At 38.9% G+C, this 24,828-nt stretch overlaps 1 protein-coding gene across 9 annotated transcripts in view; it reads left to right on the top strand.

Annotated features, from left to right (window-relative positions):
• DGKI (diacylglycerol kinase iota) overlaps positions 1-24,828 on the top strand; it is a 439,032-nt gene that overhangs the window by 248,470 nt on the left and 165,734 nt on the right. For all 9 annotated transcript variants that reach the window (XM_023250599.2, XM_023250596.2, XM_023250595.2 and 6 more), the window contains 7 exons: positions 1,784-1,897; positions 3,295-3,432; positions 7,713-7,791; positions 16,979-17,034; positions 17,967-18,029; positions 22,987-23,060; positions 24,697-24,808. In XM_023250599.2, coding sequence (XP_023106367.2) covers positions 1,784-1,897; positions 3,295-3,432; positions 7,713-7,791; positions 16,979-17,034; positions 17,967-18,029; positions 22,987-23,060; positions 24,697-24,808 — 636 coding nt within the window. The remainder of the gene's footprint in view (positions 1-1,783; positions 1,898-3,294; positions 3,433-7,712; positions 7,792-16,978; positions 17,035-17,966; positions 18,030-22,986; positions 23,061-24,696; positions 24,809-24,828) is intronic.

Below are 24,828 nucleotides of genomic sequence, written 5' to 3'. Positions count from 1 at the left end.
GGATTTTAGATGGAGTCAAGAGACCTGATACGATCATGACATTGACACTCCTAATTATCTAGTCTTGAGCAAATTGCTTGACCTCTTTGCACCTCAGTTAATAAATCTGCAAATTAACTGAATTGGTTTCAGCAATTTCTAAAGTTTCTCCAGCATTCCAGAGATTCCAAAAGTATATGCCTCTGTCTTCAGCATGGTCAGGCCCTATCCGGAACGGGGTTTGGGTCTTTACTGAAAGGCTCTCCGTCCCAGAGTGGCTAAGAGGTCAGCCTTGGGGTTTAGCATACCTAATTTTGAATGCGATCTGTACTACATAAATGGTATGATATTACCATAGTAAGGGTATGATATTACCAAGTTTTGGCCTCCTTATCTATTACATGGAGATGAGACTTCTACCTACCTTACAGAGTCATTTTGAAGTTTAATAATAAGAGAACTTTGCTCAGAAATCAGCACATGGAAAGCAGTGATTGTCTCTCTCCTTGTTCCTTGTAAGCTCCTTGGGAGCAGGCATCCAGTCTAACTTACCTTGTTCCAGCTCATTCATCTTATTTCAGTTGCTTAGCTTGTTCCAGCTCATTCATCTTATTTCAGTTTTGTGTTTTATATGTAGTGTGCACTACATATACTGTTAACGTACTATTAAAAAAATAAAATAGGACTCATACAAATGTAGAATGAATGCATGTCAAATTTATTTAGCTCTTTGACGAAGAGCTTAGCTCAAATTTATTTAGCTCCTCGCATCCAGCAAGATGATAGAGTTCACTTATTGGAGAAGTAGAGGGAAAGGATTATGTAGTTTATTCCAAAACAATTTTTCTAAATGTGAGATAAAATCAGTTTATGGCCGTATGGGGGAATAAAACCATAACCTTTAACATAATCTTCTATTCTCGACCTTTGTGTATCCACAGGACAGAAATATTCCAGTTAGCCTACAGTTATAAAGTTCTTAGGCCTGTAAAATGCCACCTTAGTAGGACTTTGTGAGGATATGCAAGTTTCTTTTTGCCATTTCCAGGTTTTGGGTAATTATTCTAAACAGTTGCAAGACCAAACCTAAAGTATTATTTATCTTAGAAAAAGATTAAATGGGAATATGATTCTAGTATATAAGTATCTATTTTCTGCCCGAACTTATAATAAGTACTAGGACCATGCATAATTATGTTTTCATAATGTTTCATTACAGAGAATATGGGGATCGTTAGGAAAATGCTACTAATTTCTAAGATGGTGTTATGGAGGGTAACCATTTAATTAGTGCTTACATAGACCATATTAAGGGCTTTATATGCATTTTAGTTTAATCTGTAAACAGTCTTGTGAGGTAGGCATTATCTCCATTTTGAAAATCAGGTAAATAAATCTCGGTGAGGTTAAATAATTTAATCAAGATTATGTAGCGAGTGTGACCAAAATTGAAATTCAGTCTGATTGTAAGTCTTGTATTGTCTCCAATGCCTATATTGTAAACCTCCCCAGATTTTAAACTGTTCTAAATTTGAAGGTAGATCTCAAGTTAAACATACAGATGAGTGGGTCCAGTTTTGCTTATATGACAGCATAAACAAAATGGTCCTTCTCCCTTTAGGGACTCACCATTTTGAAACGGTTTGAGATAAGTGGTCTGTTTCTTGACTACCAGATTAAATCGTACATATTTTAAAGAAAAATCAAACTATATCATTTGCTTTTTAAAGCTTCCTTCTCTCAGGTTGTCTTTGTAACTTACCTGTCTTTCTCATATCTCTTCTGGCCCCCGAAATGTCTGTAGGTGGGCTGGATCCTTTCTATTCTGGATGAACTGCAACTGAGCCCTCAGCCTCCCGTCGGGGTCCTTCCACTGGGAACTGGGAACGACCTGGCTCGAACTCTCAACTGGGGAGGGGTAAGAACTGTTCTCAGGGACCACCCATGCCATCAAGCAGGGGGGTCCCTGAATCCACAGATGTTCTAACGGAAGGGGAATATGCTACTGTTGTCCAAAGAATAAGTTAGAATGGAGAATTAGGGTGCCCCTGCTTCATGGTTTTATCTGGGACCTTCTTCAGTTCAAATTTAGAATCATCTAGAGAAGAAAGTATGGTATAAAAAATGGGGGTTAGTACACAGGCCTGGGGCTTCTTGAGGTATCCACTGAAAGGTGGTGGGTGGGTTGGCCTCAAGTCTTTATGTAAAACAAGCACACGGACCCGAATTGATCCTGACCCTCAGTCTTGGCCAGAAGAGCAAATCTGGTTCAGATTACAGTCCTTTGTTTAAGAGAGTTACGGGTTTTATTGAGCATTTTGTTTTTCTGCTTGGTGTCATCATGGCTTTGTGAAACAGATAGCCAACTGTCCTTCCCACCATACAGCCAACTTTAGTTAAGCTTAGTGGAAGAAGTTCACCTGTCACTCACCAGCTTTTTTATTAACATTTTTACAGCGTTAAGATAGTAAGGAGGCACAATATGCTAACATATGCAGCCCTACCAGCTTTTTATCTGCTCATATGAGAGATTGGACTGGGCTCCATGAAAATGCTCTTCAGATATTAGCAGATATGAATTTGACCTTTGGGTGAATTAACCTCCATTAGGTGATAATTCTCTTCAGATATTAGCAGATATGAATTTGGCATTGGGTGAATTGACCTCCTACAGTGAGCATAGTATAAATGATAATAAATTAGTTGCTTCATGTAAATATATTTATCACTGTTGACTCCTCGATCCAAATCAGAGACTTGACTGTCCTTAATAATCATGCTGCCAGTAAATACATGCTCAAGTAGTAAGTGGTTGCATAATAGGGCTGTGCCTCAGACAGACTTGCCTTCAGCCATGGAAAGAACGGTGTCCCATTGCAAAGTTAGGGAGGTGAAGTGGAATGTTAATTGAAAAAGTTGTGTCTCATATGCCACCTGGATTCCTTTCCTCCTTTTCCACACATACTTGTCCTATGTGTCTCTCAAATTCCTCTAGTAGGAGACCTGGGGAGTCCTCTTGTCACTCTGATGGAAGCAGCCATCCAGCATGGCCCTCAAATGCCTACCGGTGACTACTGGTTCTTGGTGCTGGCAAAAATTACTCAGCTCAAACCAGTTAGAGCAGTATCTCTATGCACGTTACCTGTGACTTTGTCTTAGATTCTAAGTACTTCAAGGAAAACAGTTTACTTTCCCAGCCTTGCTAATCGCAAAATAAACAGAGCTACAGCAGAAGGGCTCTTGCTTGCATGAAATACCTTTGGCTGTACTGTTCGCTACTCCAGATGGCAGTGGGTATATTCTTTGATTCCTTAGGGCTACACTGATGAACCTGTTTCGAAGATCCTTTGCCAAGTCGAAGACGGGACAATTGTACAGCTGGATCGCTGGAACCTCCACGTGGAAAGAAACCCAGACTTGCCTCCAGAAGAACTTGAAGATGGTGTGTGTAAGGTGAGAGAGCTCTTTCCTCAGCAGAGAGGAACCCTGGAGCATGTGCCTGAGTGACAGGAAATACACTCCTGGCTGGAGAATCATATGCTGATTCCTTCCTATGAGATAACAGGATAATGTTTGAGTTTATGGCCACTGGGGCTAGGAGTCTAACACTACTCAATGATTCTGCCTCATTAACTTCTAAAGACTGAGATCTCCTACTCCTTGTCTTCCACACCAGAAATACATATATTCATTTTCTGATCTCTCAAGCACTGCATCTCAGAACCTATGGGATGGTGAAAAAATATGGATATTCTGAAGCATTAGGCATACGGTTTTTTGATAGAAAGATAACCTCCTGAGATGTCTTGTCTGATACTGAATATCTCTTACGTTTAGAAAGTATTAACTGAGCCAGTTTCATCACTTGGTTGGGACGTGAAGATGCCTAAATAAATGTTTTGATTTCATATTTTTCCTTCAGTGATGAAGCTTTCATTTCCACCCAAGACAAATGAAGAGACACAATTGTACACATGTTAGTGCAGAGTTTTGGTGGTAAATTTGGTTCGAAGTTCCCACCTCAATGTCATATAAATTTGACAGGTTGCCAAGTAACCTCTCCTTGCATATTACTTTCCACTTTTCTTCTATGAGAGTGTTTATAAAGCTTTTCATGCATAAGAAACTCCACATGTGTCCGTGAAACATGCAGATTATGGGGCCCAGTCTCCATCGATTCTGCTGAAGTAAATGCAGGTTGAAGGATCAGAATCTGTACTTTAAATTTTTAAAAAAATTTTTCTTATTAAATTTTTTAATGTTTATTTTTGAGAGAGAGAGAGAGAGAGAGAGAGAGCGAGCAAGGGAGGGTCAGGAGAGAGGGAGACACAGAATCCATAGCAGGCTCCAGGCTCTGTGCTGACAGTGGGGCTCACACTCATGAACCGTGAGATCATGACCTGAGCCCAGGTCGGAAGCTTAACTGACTCAGCCACCCAGGTGCCCCTACATTTTTTTTAACGTTTACTTATTTTTGAGAGATAGAGAGCATGAGTGGGGAAGGGGCACAGAATCCAAAGTAGGGTCCAGGCTCTGAGTGTCAGCACAGAGCCCGACATGGGGGCTCAAACTCCTGGGTTGGAAGATGATGCTGAAGTCAGCTGAGCTGAAGTCAGACGCTTAACCGACTGAGCCACCCAGGTGGCTCTCGGAATCTGTACTTTAAATGACATCTCTGCTTTATTGGATTATGCCATTGATTGAGGTCAAGATTGTCTTGGGTATTTCTTTTCTTTTCTTTTTTATTTTCTCTTTTTCTTTCTTTCTTTCTTTCTTTCTTTCTTTCTTTCTTTCTTTCTTTCTTTCTTTCTTTCTTTCTTTCTTTCTTTCTTTCTTCTTTCTCTTTCACATTTATTGTCATGGGCATTGCTGCTTTAAAATAAATTGAACCTGGGGCGCCTGGGTGGCACAGTCGGTTAAGCGTCCGACTTCAGCCAGGTCACGATCTCATGGTGCGGGAGTTCGAGCCCCGCGTCAGGCTCTGGGCTGATGGCTCAGAGCCTGGAGCCTGTTTCCGATTCTGTGTCTCCCTCTCTCTCTGCCCCTCCCCCATTCATGCTCTATCTCTCTCTGTCCCAAAAATAAATAAACGTTGAAAAAAAAATTTAAAAAAAAATAAAATAAATTGAACCAGCTATCCTTTTGAACCCAACCAAAATCTATTTATTTATCGACACCATGATCCTAACCAATTGTGATAAACACTCAAGTTTCTTAGTTGGCTAATATAAGTGAAAATACGTTTTATCTTCTCTTCATGTTTTTTCCCCTAAACCATGATCCAGAAATTATAAGGTTTCTAGTAGATACCATGACTGCTTAGTTGATTTTTATTCATAATGTCACAATGTTGCTTAAACTGCAGGTATCATCTTGGGATATGATACTTTCTAATGTGTCCGACCTATAGAAATTGGGTAGAAACTAGCCAAAGTGAAAATAATTGTATGGAAATTTAAGGTCCTTTCTCCACCAATCTTAGAATGCTTAGGCCCTCAAGAGAAATCTCTATTTGCATCTCTTCCTGACAGCTTAAGAAATGGAAAGACTCCTTGGTGCAGCCAAGGAACATTAATCCAGATAATTAAACGGCTTTGAAAAATTGGATTTTTGAGATGTGTAGAAAATTGAGGCAATTTTTCCTGAAAAATAGGAACAAGAATTTAATAAAAGACTAAACTGGGGTATTATTTAGGGGATGGTAACCAAATGTTCTCCCCAGTTATCAGTGAATGCTAAGACATGGGTTAGAATTGTAGCCAAGAAAACAAATGGTAGAGATGAACCTATCTGTGCTTTTGGCAAGATCACCAACCCTTGCTCTCATTACAGAGGCTTGGTATTTTGATTAAGTGCAGGAACTGGACATTCTCAAATATGAAGCCCGGAGAGTAAGACATGATTTTGGCACTGCTCTGTGTTTATTTTCTCCCCTGTTCTCCAGTCAGTTGTAGCCATTTCTAAGGGGGCTGATTTGACCTCTGAATTGTTACGAGCTCTGACTCGGGACCTCCCATCGGGGTTGGGGGTGGGGAGCCTTCATTCTTTTCTTCCATTGGAGGCCAAGGCAATCTGTTTGGTTTTTTTTTTTTTTTTTCTGTATTAATATCTCTTTCTGTTCCTCTCCCTCTCATTTCATTTATCTCTTAATGGGACAAGGTCCACATTCTAGTCAAACAAAATCTTGCTGATCAAGGGTCGCATAAAACAGTGCAGTAAACTTACTTTTGGGATCTTGAGGGTTAAACACTTATTTCTAACAGAAGACAAGTATATTTCTGTCTGGAGTCTAAACCTGATAATTATCTGGAAACATTATCCAAGCTGAGATAAAATTGCCTCTCTATTTAATTTAACATTTACTTTCCACTCTGAGCTGCCGAAGGAAAAGTGGAAGAACTACAATTTCCTTTCTAGCACTTTTCACATGCTTTTCTGATTGTTCTAACATTGAAGCCTTAAAAGCACATGAATTTTGCACTTTTGATGAAGGATTTTAGTTTGTATTGTCCTATCCTTTACGGAGCTGGCATTGCTAACAGCCAGGGACCCAGAGGACTCTAGGAAGGCTTGTGTATGTCCCTGCATGTGTATCTGCATGTTTCGTGATCATATTAAAGATCCAAGGTCTGATAGACTGAATAGAAATCTGGATGATACTGACAAATATGTATACACATGTATATTTCTTTCCCTATAGATCAAGGATAGCTGAATGTTTACCACTGCATAATTGCTTATGACCTATGTCAAAAATAGATTTTAAAAAACCAAAGGATAAGCATATTAAATGTTATTCATTTTAAGTTGCAATATTAATATGGTGAACATAAATTCTCAAAAAAGTATATCCTCTGAATAAGTAGCTTGCACATGATCCTTGCAATTGAATCGACTCTCTAAGTTTGTTTAGTGAATTAATTCTTTAAAAAAATTTTTTTTAGTGTTAAATATTTTTTTAATGTTTATTTATTTTTGAGATAGAGAGTGAGCAGGGGAGGAGCAGAGAGAGAGAGGGAGACACAGAATGCGAAACAGGCTCCAGGCTCTGAGCTGTCAGCACAGAGCTCAGTGCAGGGCTTGAACTCACAGACCATGAGATCATGACCTGAGCCCAAGTTGGACGCCTAACCAACTGAGCCACCCAGGCACCCCACTTAGTGAATCATTCATTGTAACTTAAAAAAAAATTTTTTTTTACTGTTTATTTATTTTTGAGAGAGAGAGAGAGAGAGAGACAGAGCATGAGCAAGGGAAGGGCAGAGAGAGACACACACACAGAATCTGAAGCAGTCTCCAGGCTCCGAGCTGTCAGCACAGAGCCTGATGCGGGGCTCGAACTCACAAACTGTGAGATCATGACCTGAGCTGAAGCCGGATGCTTAATCAACTGAGTCACCCAGGCGCCCCGATTCTTTGTAACTATTGTACATGTGTTTCCCTGAGCTGAATTTGGCTCTCTTACTAATATCTGCAAGACCAGTTCTCATTTAATAATTTGTATTTGTGTCACTTGTTTCCTATCCTATTTAACATCCTTGGGAGTGTTATTTGATTTGAGCTTTCGCTAATGAGTTCAAAAATCTGTGCTCTTTCTACACAAAACCTTGTCCCTTGGGTTACGGCTTCTCTCTCTCCCAGGGATTGCTCCAGAGACAGGTGCCTGGCATCAGGCTTTCCTTGACTCTGTCTGGTTACACACCACTTCACCTCTACTTTGTTCATCATTGCAGCTTCCTCTGAATGTTTTCAATAATTACTTCAGCCTTGGATTTGATGCCCACGTCACACTGGAGTTCCATGAATCCAGAGGTGAGGACAACGTCCCATTTCCATCTCCCAGGGAGGAAGTTTCCAGCAGGTGTTTTGCATGTTCCCTTCTGTTTGCATATCACCTAAGTGTTGACAGTGGGCTTCAGTGTTGCTTCATTTTAACTTTCATGGCAACCTTGGGAGCTAGCGAGATAGGAGCTTCTTTCAAATAGGTCCCTGAGACCCACTTATTTAGAGTCTCAAAGATGGTAAAGGACAGCACTAGGTGTACGTTCGAGGTCTCGGACTACTAATTTTAAAGTTTGACTAGAAACTTTGAAGTTAGTGAACTACTAGGAAGTGATGAAGATTCTTTCACTAGAGTCATTAGGATCTTCACAGCTTCCGGAAATACCAGTTGTTAAAGTCCAACAGTTCATATAAACCAGGGCCATTGAAATCTGGTAGCAAAAACATTCAAGTCCTCTCTGTGTGCGTAAGAGAGACAAAAGGCATTTTAGAACAATAGGGGAAACTGATAGGTGGTTTGGGTTGAAAGAAATGGTATGATGGTGATTTGATTGGTTGCAGAGGTGCGGGGAATACCCATCGGACGAGAAAGAGGAGTGAATGAGACCCAGTAGTAGTTTCAAGGGCTAAAAGAGATGGGGTCACAATTAGGGAACAAAACCACTTTTGAATGAGATAAGATGAAATAATGTCAAGGAGTTAAACACTTCGTAAAAAGATTTCTCATGCCATTCAGAGCTGGGAAAGTTTAGGATTTGAGCTTATGTTTTGAATCTCCAATCTTCTGTGCTCATGCTCACTCAGTGTCTCTTCATCTCTCTCTTAAAATCTCTTCTTAGTAATATAATATGTACATCTGTGTCTTTGCCTGGATCTATGTCTGTACCTAGTCCCTTGTGAATATGTTAATATATAACCAAAATAGTGCCCCGCTACAGGTTAGTATAAATGTATTGTGAGATAAAAGGCATAAACGAGAGGATTATTTTACTTCTTTTTCTCCAGATTCTTCAAGAGCAGAAGTGGTTTTAACTCCTAGAATTTGAAATACAGAGACCTTAAGGCTAGAATTCAAATGTTCGGATTCTAGTATTAACACAGAGAAAATTATGATAACACTCTTAGGCACTAAAGGTCAAGAGTGAAGTTGTGGGATTAAGGGTGTTACAATGCAAAATCTAAGTGAAGTCCAAACTTGTAAGTCTCAAATTGAATTCAGGAATTTTGGTAGGCTTTGCCTTCCTGCTTTCATGAGGCTTGGAAGGTCAAATGCTATGTGAAATAAAAGCAATACTGATCAGAGAGAGCCAAAGTTTGACTTTTCTCTCTGAAAAGTTGGTTGATTACAGAACCACAAATATCAAATACCCAGATCAGGAACACCACCACCCTCCCACCACCCTGCCATAGACAACTATTCAGATATGCAGAGTCCTACGTTAGGGACCACATTTATAGTCTGTTGGTCTCTCTGTATTTAAGGAGACTTAATTTGGGGAAGTAAATGGAAATTACTTTCCTCATTTCTTAACCCATTTTTTTCCCCTCATATTCTTCAGGAGACTCTGGATCTGGGCTTCCTAATAAAATCCTTAAGTTTCTTAATAATACTTATAATTATCACCAATGCATGAATCTTCCAAAATAGACATCCTGGCACGAAAAGAGGCCTAAATGAGTAAGTGGCAAACAATGAGCTCATTTTAGGGAGCCAAATATTTTGTCTAATTAATCTGACAATCTCCTAATGATACACTTCCTTGTACTATGATGAAACTTCTGCGTCTCAGAGTGAAAAAAGCAGAAAGAAACGTCAAGGTGGAAACACCAGGCTTAGAATTCTTAAAGGAAAGTGATTCTTTTTTTTTTCTTGAAGTTATGGGACTATTTCATTCGAGAGAGGAGTATGCAAACTGTGGTATATGTATATGTACATCATTTAGTATGTGTGTGATTACAAAACAATTGGTTACAAGATGCCAAGCATTGGTCTTCAAATAGTTAATTGTTGAGGCTTAGCATAGTGCTTTCATGCAGCATGAAATGGAACCGCAGCCATCTGCTCTGCATGGAAGATCAAGCCCTTGAAAACCAACCCCTGAAGGGCTGATGGGGAGAACTGATGTTGACTGAGACAAAGGGCTGCAATATTTGTGAAGATGATAGGGAAATAAGTATTCACAAAATGCAGGAACCAGATTTACTGGTTGATAGACCTAGACCAGAGGTGTGGACTTCTTAATATCTGTTTATCTATTCATTTTGCATTAATTCAAAGTCATTAATTCATGATGAAAAGTATAATTACCCATGGTGGTGGTGGTGGTGGTGGTGGTGGTGGTTGTTCTCCTCCTCCTCCTCCTCCTCCTCCTCCTCCTCCTCCTCCTCCTCCTCCTCCTCCTCCTTCTTCTTCTTCTTCTTCTTCTTCTTCTTCTTCTTCTTCTTCTTTCCTGCTCCTCGTTGTTGTTGTTGTTCTTCTTCTTCCTCTTCCTCTTCCTCTTCTTCTTCCTCTTCTTCTTCTTCTTCTTTTCCTTCTTCTCACTTTTTACTGTTTTCTGTTTGTTTGGATTTTCCCCATATTTTTTACCTGGGTAGTCAAGAGATCTAAGTTCACTTGCAGAAGGAAAAGATAGTCTGGCCACATTTTCAATAGGTACAGACTTTCTTATTTCATTGGTTATTCTCTTGGCTGTTCTCAAGCCAAGAACACTTAAGAGTTGAGATTTCATACTGTTGTCAAATGCAGACACTCACAGTTTGAGGGGTCATGACAAAACTTGTATCATTTGCCATGAAATAGTTGGAGGGTGACTCAAAGCCTCATGAGAGCCATTATAAAGAATGAGCTGGGATAGAACAACCTATTAGGTATTAGTGAACACACACACACACACACACACACACACACACACACACACACGGACAGTGAAAGGATTATTTTACTTCTTTTTCTCCAGATGTGTGTGTATGTATTTGGGAATCATACTAATCTATCTATATGAAATGGGTCATAAATACAGATCTCACTAAGGCAGAGTCTTTAAAATTGTAATTGCTGAAACAGTTTTTGGCATAAATGTGAAATAGCCCATCAAACAGAGGGGATAATTAAAGACATTTGAGACAGTTTCTTAGTGACATTACTGTGTAAGTGCTTTTAGAATTGCTGGTAGTAAAGCAGGGAATAAAGATAGTCTTAACATTTTGACTGACTTTGTACATAAAGAATGCAAACATTTGAGTAATTTGGGTTTCTATATTTGATCAGAAGGTAGGTTTAGTTCATTTTATTGGAAGATAGAGATGGCTTCTTATTAAAGTGGCTACACCATGCACGGTTGAACTGTTGCTTGCATATCAGCAAGTGCAGTCATTTGGAACAAGATTTGGAGATGTAATAGACTTGGTCATTTAATTGTCAGTTGGAATCTTGCCCAGAAGTTTAATAATTACTGCATTATGACAGTGCTTGAGGAAGTACATTGAAAATATTCCCATCTATTAATGTATAGCCATGTTAACAATGATTATGGTTATCAGGTGGCATAGTTAGGTCTCACTTTGCCAGGTAGATGAATTAGATTGTCATTTTTTTTTTTTTGGACATGAAGGATATTCAGCATCTCAAACTTTTAACCTGAGATGTGATGCTTAAATTTTACTGTCTCACTGAAATTACCTATTCAGCAGAGTTGAACCTTATGCTTCAATGTCAAGAAAATACAGTTATGACTCTAGAGGAGGCAGTATTTAAATTTGACTTAAGATTTACTATTTTCACTGAATATACAGAAACATGCAGATCAGCATGTTTCCAAGGATTATGAATGTTTCATAAATGAACAGATTTCCTTAAAAAGATATTTTAGTGGATTGCTAAATTTCATCATCACTGCAAAGGACATACTACGAGTCTCATGTGTAGGTACTGAGACTCAAGCACGATTTGCTCTGGAGAAACTCTCACTGTCCAAGGTTCTCTGTAAAATTATTTTCCATTTTGAATCTCTGTATGGCACTCACTCTTCATTCAAGAATCAAGTGTACCTGCCTCTGGAACACTTTTTTTTTTTTTTCGTTTATTTATTTTTGGGACAGAGAGAGACAGAGCATGAACAGGGGAGGGGCAGAGAGAGAGGGAGACACAGAATCGGAAACAGGCTCCAGGCTCTGAGCCATCAGCCCAGAGCCCGACGCGGGGCTCGAACTCACGGACCGCGAGATCGTGACCTGGCTGAAGTCAGACGCTTAACTGACTGCGCCACCCAGGCGCCCCTCTGGAACACTTTCTTGATCGTTCCCTTTACGTGGGACTCTGACTTCATCTGATCTGTGTATGGCATATAAAATGTGCTGTTTTACTTTGATTTTCAAGCCCATCTCCTCCACTCTAAACTCATGAGGGCAAAAGACCGTATCTTCTTACATTCCCTGTGCCAAGTCTATGGCTATCTCAATAAGTGTTACAATAATGGAAAGTGCAATTGGGAGATAGGCCCCATATATAATATAAAAGGCAACAGTAGAAAGGAGGATATAGTAAGGACAAGATTAGTTGTATAGGCAGCAAATAATATAGGAGTTTGCCAGAAAAAAAGATATTGGGGTAAAATTTCCAGAAAGGGTAGGAGGGAGCTGAGAGGTAAAGGAAGAATGTGATATATGTAGAAAAGAGCTAAAGTTGGTGAGGGCATTTCAGACAGCATAGGGACAAATGAGCTTGTGGTAAAGATGGGTTAGGATGTCCAATTAATACATAATGAAAGATTTTTTTCAATGATGTTAAAAAATGAATAATGTCGGTAAAATATTTGTCCTTAATGGGAGATGACATTGGAAGAAAAGATCTTTTTGGATGCATACGATTTGAATTGAAGGTGGTGTTGTTATTGTGGGCATAGATTTTGGAATCATTTATGTATACTTAGCTGAAGTCTTAAGATTAGGTACATATCTAATACAGAGAATATGGAAACTGTGAGTTCTGTGGAGTTCAAATTGCTTATTGGTTTTCATAAACATAGAGTTGAACTCATATTTATGAATATCTTCCTTAATATGCCAGACCAATTACAGACAAAAGTAGGGTTTAGGATCCTGTTCTGGTGGCACAGATATTACTGTGTTGTACATAAAGATAGGATTAATATATTAAATCAATGGAATTGATTATACCCAGAGCCTTATTATCATTACAACTGGCTTATATCTAAAGCCAAATCATTTAGGTGATTTAGATGTTGAGATTTGAGAAGTTTGAGCTAATAAGATTTAGGTGAGATTTTTAGATTTTGAGTTAATTCCCTAATAGGGATGAGACCTTTGGGGACCTTGGAGGGAATGAATGTTTTTCATATGGGAAGGATGTGAATCATGGGGGCCAGATGGTGGGCGATGGTAAGTAGAATTTTGGCTCTATGACCTTTGCCATTTGGTGTCATGCTTGTTGGTTAGGTTATTTTACATGGCAAAAAGACTTTTTTAATGTTACTGAGGTTAATAATTAGCTAACCTTAAGATGGGAAGATAATTCTGGATTATCAGAGTGGGCCCAACATAATACCATGAGCCCTTAAAAGGGTAGGTGGAAAGTTGAACAGGAAGTTAGAGGGATGTGGCAGAGTTGGATAGATCTGAAGTGTGAGGACTTGATGTGCCACTGCTGGCTTTGATGGTGGAGGGGATCCCAAGCCAAGGTCTGCAGGAGGGCTCTAGAAGTTGGGAATGAACCCTAGCCAACAACAGCATGGAAGAAGAACTTCATTCCTTCAACCATAAGGAAATAGATTTAGCCAACTACTGAATAAGGTGTGAAGTGAATCCTTGTTAGAGCCTCCAGAGAAGAGTCCTGCAGACTGACGCCTTGATTTTGGTTTTGTAAGACCCAAAGTAGAGGGCTCAGGAGAGCCCCGTCCAGATTTTGGCCCAGAGAATAAGAAAATAAATGATAATTTAAGCTGCCAAGTTTTCAGGAATAGAAAACTAATACAATTAATGTTGGTGTCCAGACAGGTTATAAATAGGTTAATGGCCTAGACATACATAGTGAGTATTTAGATCTCCCTTGGTTACACCCCATTCTTGTGGAAGAGGAAGATGGGCAAAGAACTTCAGCAATAAGCCACGGATACTTCCACTCTTGGAGTCTTGGTATACTTTGAGGATTATTGGCATTTCTTGAGAATGGCCTTTCATGGTTGACCTCATACCAATTAGCAGATACAACTCCCTTAAGGATCAAGAATGCTTAAACTTTCTTCCTGGCCCCGTCCCAATTCTGTATGTCCCCTTTTCTTGATACAGCTGGGGTTCATGTTCCTTGGTCCTCCTCAATGACCTGTCATTTCTTACACATACACATAGACATATTCAGCCACTCAACCCTTTAAGAGCCACTAAGGAATGATTAAGTACTATTTTTTGCAAGCTACCCCTTGCTTTCGTATGGCCTGGCTTCTGCAAGGAGTAGCAAAGTTCTAAAGCTAGCTGACATCCGTCTCAGCTCCAGGCAGCTGTTGTTTCTGAGGCTATTTGGAATAGGGGAGATATTAAAATGGAAACAGGGTTTAACTGTCAGGGCAGGTTCAATCAGGGAGCTCACAGTGTGATACCATTATACTATGAGGAGAGATAACAGAATTTACCTCCACCTTTTCTGTTCTCTAGGCTAAAGCACATGTGTGACTTCCCTACTGTTATCCCTCTGACACCTCTTTAAATGCTAGTGTCTTGATCTTGTTTAGTGTTGCATATTAATTGAATTTAATCTAGGTAAATTACATCTGAAGTGACTCTTTTCATCAGCTGTGTCAATGGAATCACCAAACACTCCGTTTATTTTTTCATTTTCTTCTAGTCTGTTTGGGTCTTACAGAGCATTCTCTTTCTCTTGAGATGAAACTGTTTTTTTTTTAAAGAGAAAAAAAAAAACTTAGGCTCATAGGAAACCTCTTAAGAATGTGAATCTTTCCAAACCATAAATTAATGTTTTTAAAAAGTAAATGTTAATAGTTGATATATAATTTACTTAATAGCTGTGGATGTTGGTGCCCTCAAAAAACTCTGCCAGAAATGTGTGTGCTGTTTTCAGTTCTTTATTATAACTTGCTTGATAGCCAGATCTGACTTTATTTCTTTCATTCTTTTTCAAATTAGGGACTATGTACCCATGATAAATTGCATAGCAACAAAAATTCTAATTTTGCCTCTGATTCCGTAAAAGCAAGAAAGAGTTAACGGAATTGAAAAGGACACCCAGCCAAATCTGGGTTAAGAAAGGTAAAAGCAAGCAAGCAAACAAACAAACAAACAAAAAACCAGTGTTACTCAGCGGCCAAATTTATCCTAAAGGCCCAGACTGTAAAAAATGGTGAATTCTGGGTCCACAAATGGGGACCAGGGAGATAGAGCATTTTAGTACCACTTTGATCTTTTTTTCGCTTAGGATAACCTGCAAGTTAGCCTTTAACTTGTTTTATTTTGTTTCCAGGGTTTAGAGTACTTAATTCAATAGAACAGAGTGAATATTTAAGGAAAGATGTGAGATACAGAAACCTAAATATACCAAAACTCTTAAGAGCCGATGTACAAAATACTACCTTTTTAAATTTTTTTTTTTCAACGTTTATTTTTGGGACAGAGAGAGACAGAGCATGAACGGGGGAGGGGCAGAGAGAGAGGGAGACACAGAATCGGAAACAGGCTCCAGGCTCTGAGCCATCAGCCCAGAGCCCGACGCGGGGCTCGAACTCCCGGACTGCGAGATCGTGACCTGGCTGAAGTCGGACGCTTAACCGACTGCGCCACCCAGGCGCCCCAAAATACTACCTTTTTAAAGTTTGCAAGCTTTCACCCCGTTTCCCTGTCATGTGCTAATAATATAGTCTAATAATCATGAGAATAACCTAGTAATCCCTTGTCTTGGATTATTTCCTGAAATCGTGTAGCTCGTATTCTGCCCAATCTTAGTGAGTGAGCTCTTTGCTATTTTCTTCATCTAGACACTTGTTGAGATTTGCTGTTCAAACATAGGTCCAGGACTGGAACCGTTTTAAGCTAGTCATCCAGCTGCCTGATGAGAAACAATTTGAAGAGAGACCTTGCCCTAAGAAGACATTAATGAGCATATGGGATAAAATAGCAGAATGAAAAACATTGGCAGTAGGTCCCTTTGGAATGTCTCAGAATTCTACTAGAAAGAATGTAAGGAAATAATACTTCACTTAGGGATTTTATAATCCCTTGAATTCATGTCAGCGTTCTCTGATGCAGAATCTTGTTTAGCCTTTTTGTAGTCTTCAACTTATATGATAAACAGGATCAAAATCAAAATTAAACCACTTTTCAGCCTTCTATGTCCTGAGTCCAGTTAGCAGTTCACCTGCATATATGTATATTTATATATCTCCAGTAAATCAGATAATTTTTCAAAGCCTGTTGCCAACAAGAACACAGATGGTAGTTTGGAGTTTTAGAAAAATGTGAAAGCAAATTATCTATTACAATTTTTATCCAAATTTTGCATATTTAATTACATTTGGAAGCTGCATGAATAGTTGATAGAAGACATGCCCTGTAGAAGTCAAAGCAAATAATCACCCCTCAACACCCTCCCTTTATCCTATCACCCCTGTCCTATGTCCCTGCCAACCCTCTATTCTGAATAAATAAATATTCATTTTGAGATAGAGAGCGAGAGCGAGTGAGCGTACCAGCATGGGAGGAGCAGAGAGAAAAGGAGAGAGAGAAGCCCAAGCAGGCTCAGCACTGTCAGCACAGAGCCTGACGTGGGGCTTGACCCCACCAACTGTGAGGTTATGACCTGAACTGAAATCGAGTGGGGCGCATAGCAGACTGAGCCACCCAGGCACCCCAGAGTGTCTGAACTTTTAATGTACATGCAAATCAACTAGAGAACTTGTTAAATCATGATTCCTAGACACCGTCCCCTAAGCATTATAATTCAGTAGGTCTGGGGCAGAGTCTAATAACTTGCATTTCTAACAAGCTTCCAATTGATGCTGATGCTGCCATTTGGGGGCTATACTTTTGTAGCACTGGACAACTTTACCAACTGGCGTAAAACTGAGGAAAAGATGATAAGGCTTTTGAGTCTGATGGATATGTGGGGTGGGGAGGGAGGGGGAGGAAGAGTGCTAATGGAGGCCATTACCTTTAATGAGGTCTCTGTAACAAAACTACCTGTCTCCTTTTACAGAAGCAAATCCAGAGAAATTCAACAGTCGTTTTCGAAATAAAATGTTCTATGCAGGGGTAAGTATACATTACACTTAAAATTATTACATGTTATTTAATACTAATTCACTATTGGTAATAAGGATACTAACTCTATTAAAAATAATTACACGTCTCGGATGTTTACAAGGATGTCTATGTTATGCTTAAGGTTTAATGTCTTGGCTTAAAAGTAAATATACTTATTAAGTTGGTAGAAAGAGAGCTGGTGTTCATCATCTTTGAACTTTAAAGCCTTAAAGCTTCATGTTGACTGAGGAGATGACATTCAAGGAGTGATGTGAAAAACATCAAAGCCAATTTAGAGAATGGGGGAGTTAGGCAGCCTGAAAGATGTGTGGAAAAGCCTGGGTCGGAATGTGGTGTGCACAGCAGTACGTATGCATCGATGTTTGGATGAGAAATTGACGGAAGGTGTAGCTCCTCATGGAAGCTTATATATGAGTAAATTGGGTCTTGTTTCCTTCTTCTCAGGAACATCCCTGGGGATGAATGGCTAGCCAGAGGGGAGGCGGAAAGTCCTCCAAAACACTGATTTTAAAGAAAATGTAGTTAATTTACACCACCGCATAGAGAGAATTGAAATGAAAGGGGAGAGGGTGAAGCCAGACATTCTTAATGGCAAGTTAAAGATGATTTCAGCACCCTATAGTCAAGTAAGAGGTCAAGAAAGATTGTCAAAATACATCTTCAAATTGACCCTTGGAATTATCTACTCTTTTACTTTTCTACTGTGTTCTTAAATTGTATTATAGGTCGTAGTTTGAAAACAAAGAAAGTTTTCATCTTGACAGCCACTGCATTTTGTTTTGGATTCAGAAAAAAAAACCTCGTTTTATATTTTTGAATAATTCAGAAGCAATAGGAACTATCTATAATACATAAGCAAGGATTTGGCATAACCATGTGATTAAGTTTATTTTTCCCCCTTTTTCTCCTTGTGGTTGTAGGCAGCTTTTTCTGATTTCCTACAGAGAAGCTCTAGAGATCTTTCCAAACATGTTAAAGTTGTTGTAAGTACTGAATGTATTGACTCGTTTCATTTGGTTTTTTTTGTTGTTGTTTTTTATCATGTATTTATTTAAATTCAAGTTAGTTAACATACAGTGTAGTATTGGTTTCAGGAGTAGAACCCAGTGATTCATCACTTACATATAACACCCAGTGCTCATCCCAACAAGTGCCCTCATCAATGCCCTTCATCTGTTTTTCCCTCTCTCTTCTCCCCCCCCCCCCAATCAACCCTCAGTTTGTTCTCTGTATGTAAGAGTCTCTTATGGTTTGCCTTCCCCTCTTTTTATCATATTTTTTCCTTCATTTCATTTGAATATAAATATGCGGCAAAAAATGTACCCCAAATACCAGGTTATATACTTAGATTAATCAATGGGCCACATTAATTTCAGAGATGATTTCATATAGTTCATTCAACCAACATTTCTGAGAATTTAGCTCTGTGTTGGGAAATGTCTTAGTCTCGTGAATGGATGGACAGCTAGTTTCACTCCTGAAGACACTCAACAGTTCAGTTGCAGAAATGGGCATGTAAGTCATTGCATAATACTATTTAATTAATGTTGTTGACAATGTATGCATTATGGTGGTGGTACAAAGAAGGAAATGGAAACCGACCATGGTGGGTTCAGGGAAACTTCATCAAAGTAGTGATGTCGAGCTGAGTCTTGATGTAGAAATAGATGCTCACCAAACAAATATCTTTATTCCAGGGCTATTTGAGGAGTCTCCATTTTAGAAAAACGTATTTAATTATTTTGTAATGATTCCCTCTGTAGCCTGTAGCCTGGCCAAGGTTCTTCACCACTAAATGGTTGGTTAGTTTGTTTTTGGTGCTGTTTCTATCTCAGGTTTTAGACACACACTCCTTGGAGGCATGAGAGAAGGAAAGTTACCTTTTCTCTAGGAGCTAGATTTTAAAATATCATATTATTAGTTATTAAGAAAGACATAAAATGTTTCCTTATAGTAACCAAGTTAAAAAAGGAGCACAGGTGACTTTGTTGTATAGAATTGTCTAAAGAAAAAGAAATGAGAAAGAAGTGGGATATAGCAATGCATGAATTTATCATAGCATAGATAAAGAATAGGATATGTGATGAGAGGGGACAAAATAACAGAAATACATTAGAATAGAGAAAAATATATATGAATATGGAGAGGATCAGGAGAGGGATATAAATTAAAATTTGTAATCACCATGCAGCAAAAACAGTTCTAAGAGGGAAGTTTATACCAATACAGACCTATCTCAAAAAACAAGAAAAATTTCAGGCAACCTAACTTGACATCTAAAGGAGCTAGAAGAAGAACACCAAAGCCCAGAGCCAATAGAATGAAGGAAATAACAAAGATTGGAGCAGAAATAAATGAAATAAGAGACTAAAAAGGCAATAGAAAAAAGATCAATAAAATGAGGAGCTGGTTATTTGAAAAGGTAAACAAAATCGAGACACTTTTAGTGAGACTCAAGACAAAAAGAGAACTCAAATAAACAAAATCAGATATGAAGGAGGAGGAATAACAACCAACACCACAGAAATACAAAGGATTTTAAGAGAATATTATGAAAAAGTATATGCCAACAAATTGGACAAGTCAGTTGAAAGAAGAGACAGAGGCTATTACCACTGCTGTCCACGACCCTTGGCATCACATTCAGGTAATTCAGTTCTCTTGCAATAGCAGTGAAAACAAGCGTCTCTTAGTCATAAAGACTCTTGAAAATGGAGGTTCTGCCTTCTTAAAGCTAGAGGCAAGAAAGACAATGGTCCACTGAGCTATGAAGCTCTTTTATTGATAAAATTATGGCTATAAAATTTAAATAGCTTAAAATTTAAGCAACCTCCCATCAAACTTCCCCTGTTTCTTCAGCTCCTGGCAACCCAGCCAAAAATAAACTTGCCCTGTTTTTCCAGTATTTTTCACACCGAGAGCAACAGCGGTGGCACATGCCCAGGGGCAGTGTCCATATTGAATGACGTTGACTGTTGAAGTCAGCTGCAGGGAAATTAAACTCTATATACTCCCTAACCACTAGACAGTTTGTTTCTCACGTCTAACAGCCCCCTTGTTGATGAATGTCTCACTCCCAGGTGGCTTATATAGCAGGAATTAAAGGAAGCTTACAGAGAAGTGAAAATGGCGGCCAAATAACTAGGGAAGATTTGATATCAGCCAGTACAGGAAAAATTCCAGGTGGATTTGTTTGTGTAACCCTATCTTTTTTGTATGGAGGAGAAAAAATATTAGAAACAAGATCTAAATGTTTGGGATTCAGTCCTAGGTCCACCTTTATGAGGTATATGACCTTGGAGGAATCATGTAATCTTTCAGAAGAGTTTGCTTTCCTTGTTTAAAACAGGTCTTTGAAACAACAATTACTGACCAGTGTGATGTATTACACAGGGACCCAGGATATTTCTATAAGGACATCACTCTATGTTTTCTTGAGTGAGAGATGAAAAGGATAGAAGATTAGCTAGTGATCCGATGTGTAGATACCAACAGACCATTTCATTTTTGCCACAGGATGAAGTCATTGTTAATCTCTCCCACAAATGTAAAGTGTTTGTATGAATACTATATCAAAAAAAGCATAGGACAGGGGTGCCTGGGTGGCTCAGTCGGTTAAGCGGCCGACTTAGGCTCAGGTCATGATCTCACGGTCCGTGAGTTCAAGCCCCGCGTTGGGCTCTGTGCTGACAGCTTGGAGCCTGGAGCCTGTTTCAGATTCTGTGTCTCCCTCTCTTTGACCCTCCCCCATTCATGCTCTGTCTCTCTCTGTCTCAAAAATAAATAAACGTTAAAAAAAATAAAAAAAAAAGCATAGACAATAACAAAATCCTACATACAGCATTCTCTGTTCTCCTTATGATTTATCAATACGTGAACTTTTGTACGGGAACTATTTTATATGCGGATATTTTCCTTTGTGTGTTTGAAGTAGGAGAAAGTTGAAAGCTGCTGTTCTAAAAAGACACAAAATTTAAAGGTAGTAATATGTAAGAAAACTTGATAAAGCATGATACATTGTAAGGTACCCATCTTTATGTAATTTGATGAATTCCCAGAGTCGCTGATATGTTTTCCAGGAAGAAAAAGTAGAAAATTAGAAAAGATTTCTGTTCTAAATACAATAATTTTATAGTTTCTTTCTGTAAGGCAAATAATACTGCTTTGTATGAAATTAATGTATCATGTCCTATTTTTTTAAATTTTCAAATGTATATTTGTCTTAGAGAGAGAGAGAGAGAGAGAGGGAGAGAGAGAGACAGAGTGCCAGTGGGGGAGGGGTAGAGAGAGAGGGAGACACAGAATCCGAAGCAGGCTCCAGGCTCTGAGCTGTCAGCATGGAGCCTGATGTAGGCCTCAAACTCACGGACTGAGAGAGCATAACCTGAGCTAAAGTCAGATGCTGAACCCACTGAGCCACCCAGGTGCCCCATCACATCCTAGGTTTTAAAATTTTAGTTACTTACAGCACTCAATTTTGATAATGTAAAATATCTTCCTTGGTAGAGTCATCTGTCAACTCATTTCAAGTCCTTAAATTAGGAGACTTCAGATTTTCTAACTACCTGAGAGTATTGTAAAAACACCTTCAATCAATACCTAGAATTTGATTTCTTCCTAAGTAACATTTTAAAATGTAGTTTATTTAGGGCTAAATGTTTCCTGGAATCAATTTTTGGAGCATGCTCATGAAAATTGGGCTGTGTTAAGATCAGCCGGGAAAAGAACGAGACAATAATGCTAGTAGAATCATCGTTCTTAGATTGAAAACTCTTCTTAAAGAAATCTGTAACAATTTGCAGGGAGCTTGGGAATACATTACTCTGCCCTCCAAGGGAGAAGATGATGGGGAATTCTGTGATGAGGGTGTGGAGAGAGCAAGTACAAAAGTACACCTTTGACATTGAGAAGTCCGTAGTCGTGACTAGAGTTTTCTTCTTTTGGCTTTTGTCACCTGTGGGAAATGGGAAGGGGCATGAAAGCCTTTTCTTTGATTAGTCAGAGGATACTCAAGGCAAGTGCTAACTGGTGAGGGAAACTCTGCACAGAGGTATTGAGGCCAGGCCAGCCTGAGGCCCTTGAGACACCCAGGGTTGCGTCCAGATCCAGGAAAGCAAGTTATGTCAGGAGACCAGTCAAGTCTGTAAGACATTAAATGTATAAGAGCAAATCCCTAATGGAGATACCACTAATTTATAATAGTTTTTAAAAGCTTGCAGTATACCAGGTCACGATCTCGCGGTCCGTGAGTTCGAGCCCCGCGTCAGGCTCTGGGCTGATGGCTCAGAGCCTGGAGCCTGTTTCCGATTCTGTGTCTCCCTCTCTCTCTGCCCCTCCCCCGTTCATGCTCTGTCTCTCTCTCTCCCAAAAATAAATAAACGTTGAAAAAAAAATTAAAAAAAAAAAATAAAAGCTTGCAGTATATATTCCTCTTAAGGAGTTTTCAAAAAGTTAGTGTGTAACATTTTCAAAATAAAAATTGAGCTCAGACAGCAAATAGAATAAATGATTAGATTCATCCCCATTGTTTGGGTCAGATAACTATGGTGGACATCACTACTGCCTGAAGTTGAGGCTTCCTTTTTTATTTCCTTAAGGGTTCATAAATATTTTAATGTTGATACTCCAATTCAAAATACCCAATAATCCAAGGTTGAGAATGATGGCAGTTCTTTTGTTTGTAAGACCAGGAAAAAAATTGTTTTGATCAAATGGCAGCTTTGTTTTTACATTAAAACAAAACCATGCTCTGAACCCTGGGTCTGCTAAAGTTAAAATCAGAGTACATTTCAGTCATGGTACTGAACATTCACTTAAGCAGCAGTGGGGGCAAGGGGAACACCACATGATATATCCCATGGTGTCAACCTAGTTATCTTTTGATAAAGTTTTTAGAATCGTGACCACTTCAAACCCCCTTTTCTGCTCTGATTGTTGCAGTGTGATGGAACAGATCTCACTCCAAAGATTCAGGAACTGAAGTTCCAGTGTATAGTATTTTTAAATATACCCAGGTAAGCTCTGTTCATACTTTTTCTTTGGTTTTATGTGAGCTCTGTTTGACTTGAGGTTATTGGTTTCATTATAGAAAATTTCCAGGTACAAACAATGAAAGTAAGTCACCTTAGTGGCTTATTAGGGGTTTCTAGGTCTGATAATTTTGTTCTAGTTGGTTTGTTTAGTGTTCTCTGTGGTGGGTGGTTTTTGTTTGTTTGTTTGTTTGTTTTTAATGTGATGTGGCATGCATGGGATACACATCCGTCATTAAGAAACCCAGGCACCCCTATTTACTGGAACATTTTAATGTAATTCTCAATTACTGATTCCCTCTCTCTCCCAAGAATAATAGGCTTGAATAAATCCCTGTTCTCAGTTTCCCAAAAGCTGTTAGGAAACCATCCAGCCTGATTTTAGTATGGAACACATTCAAAATTGTTGCTAGATGATTGCCTTGAAAAAAATAGGATCAATTAGAGTAGCATTTTCTAGCCAGGATGTCAACTCTCTTTGGTGCTATTATACATCTCAGGAGAAAGGGATATTTAAGATTAACTAGACTCAAAATAAGCACATTATCTCAGAGGTACAAAATTAGAGTCTAGGTTCCCAAGCCAAGATTTTGGAAGGGATGGATCTATGGCCCTTTGTTATTCACAAACCACACAACTCAAGACACAAAATCTGCAGATAAGTTGTATTTAGACTGAATTTAACTGAAATGAGAGTTGTATGTAAATCCACAGCTAGGAAAATATACTATAATCTCCTGATTATTTTTGGCAATGCTCAGTATAGTTACCTACAATCCTTTTCCAGAAGGATTTTCATCTTTGTTATTTAAGTAAAAGACCTAGATGGGGTACCTGAGTGGCTCAGTTGATTGAACATCCGACTGTTGATTTCAGCTCAGGTCATTATCCAAGAGTTGTGGGATCAAGCCCTATGTTGGGGTCCATGCTGAACACAGAGCCTGCTTGAAAGTCTCTCTCTCTCCCTCTGATCCTCCCCCCAGCTCACGCTCTTTTCCTCTAAAATAAATTAAAAAATTAAGTAAAAGACCAAGATTCTCAGGAAACATTGTTTATTAGCTTTCTTTAATTTTTTCTCTTTTTTTTCTTCTTGCTTTCTCTCCATTCCTCTTCCTCTACTTTTCTAATTCCCTTTTTTCTCCTTCTTTTTCTTAATCTTTTACTTTTTCCGCATATCTTTCTCACTCTTCTTCAGTTACCTTTCTCTGCTTACCTTCCCAGTGGTTATTTATTATCTTAGTTCTACACATAATAACCAATGCTTACCCACCATGGTTTCCCTTCCCTTTTCTACTGGCATGCAGTGTCTCCCTCCAAGACCCAATTCTGGAACTCATGGCATATCATAGAAGAGACATAATGGATCACTGAGTGAGAAATGTTAATAAATAATGGGTGAGGGGAAAGTTGGACACACAGGACACCACACCTGTGGTCCATTTTCACAGATTGATATTTGGAAATGATAAATCCATTTTCTTTTCTACTGGAAGGTATGCACCAAGAACAGAAAACTATTCTTAGGTGAGATACACATTGGATCTCACTGTGAGGTAATACCTAATATCAGTCATGAGGGGAATGGAATAAGTGTAATTCTTTTTTTAATCTCCTCTTGCAGATATTGTGCTGGCACAATGCCCTGGGGGAACCCAGGAGATCACCATGATTTTGAACCTCAGCGTCATGATGATGGTTATATTGAAGTAATTGGATTCACTATGGCCTCTTTGGTGAGCAATACGATGTTATT

This window comes from Felis catus, chromosome A2, assembly GCF_018350175.1.
Source record: "Felis catus isolate Fca126 chromosome A2, F.catus_Fca126_mat1.0, whole genome shotgun sequence".
Lineage (NCBI taxonomy): Eukaryota > Metazoa > Chordata > Mammalia > Carnivora > Felidae > Felis > Felis catus.
This window is presented reverse-complemented; position numbering and strand designations above follow the sequence as displayed.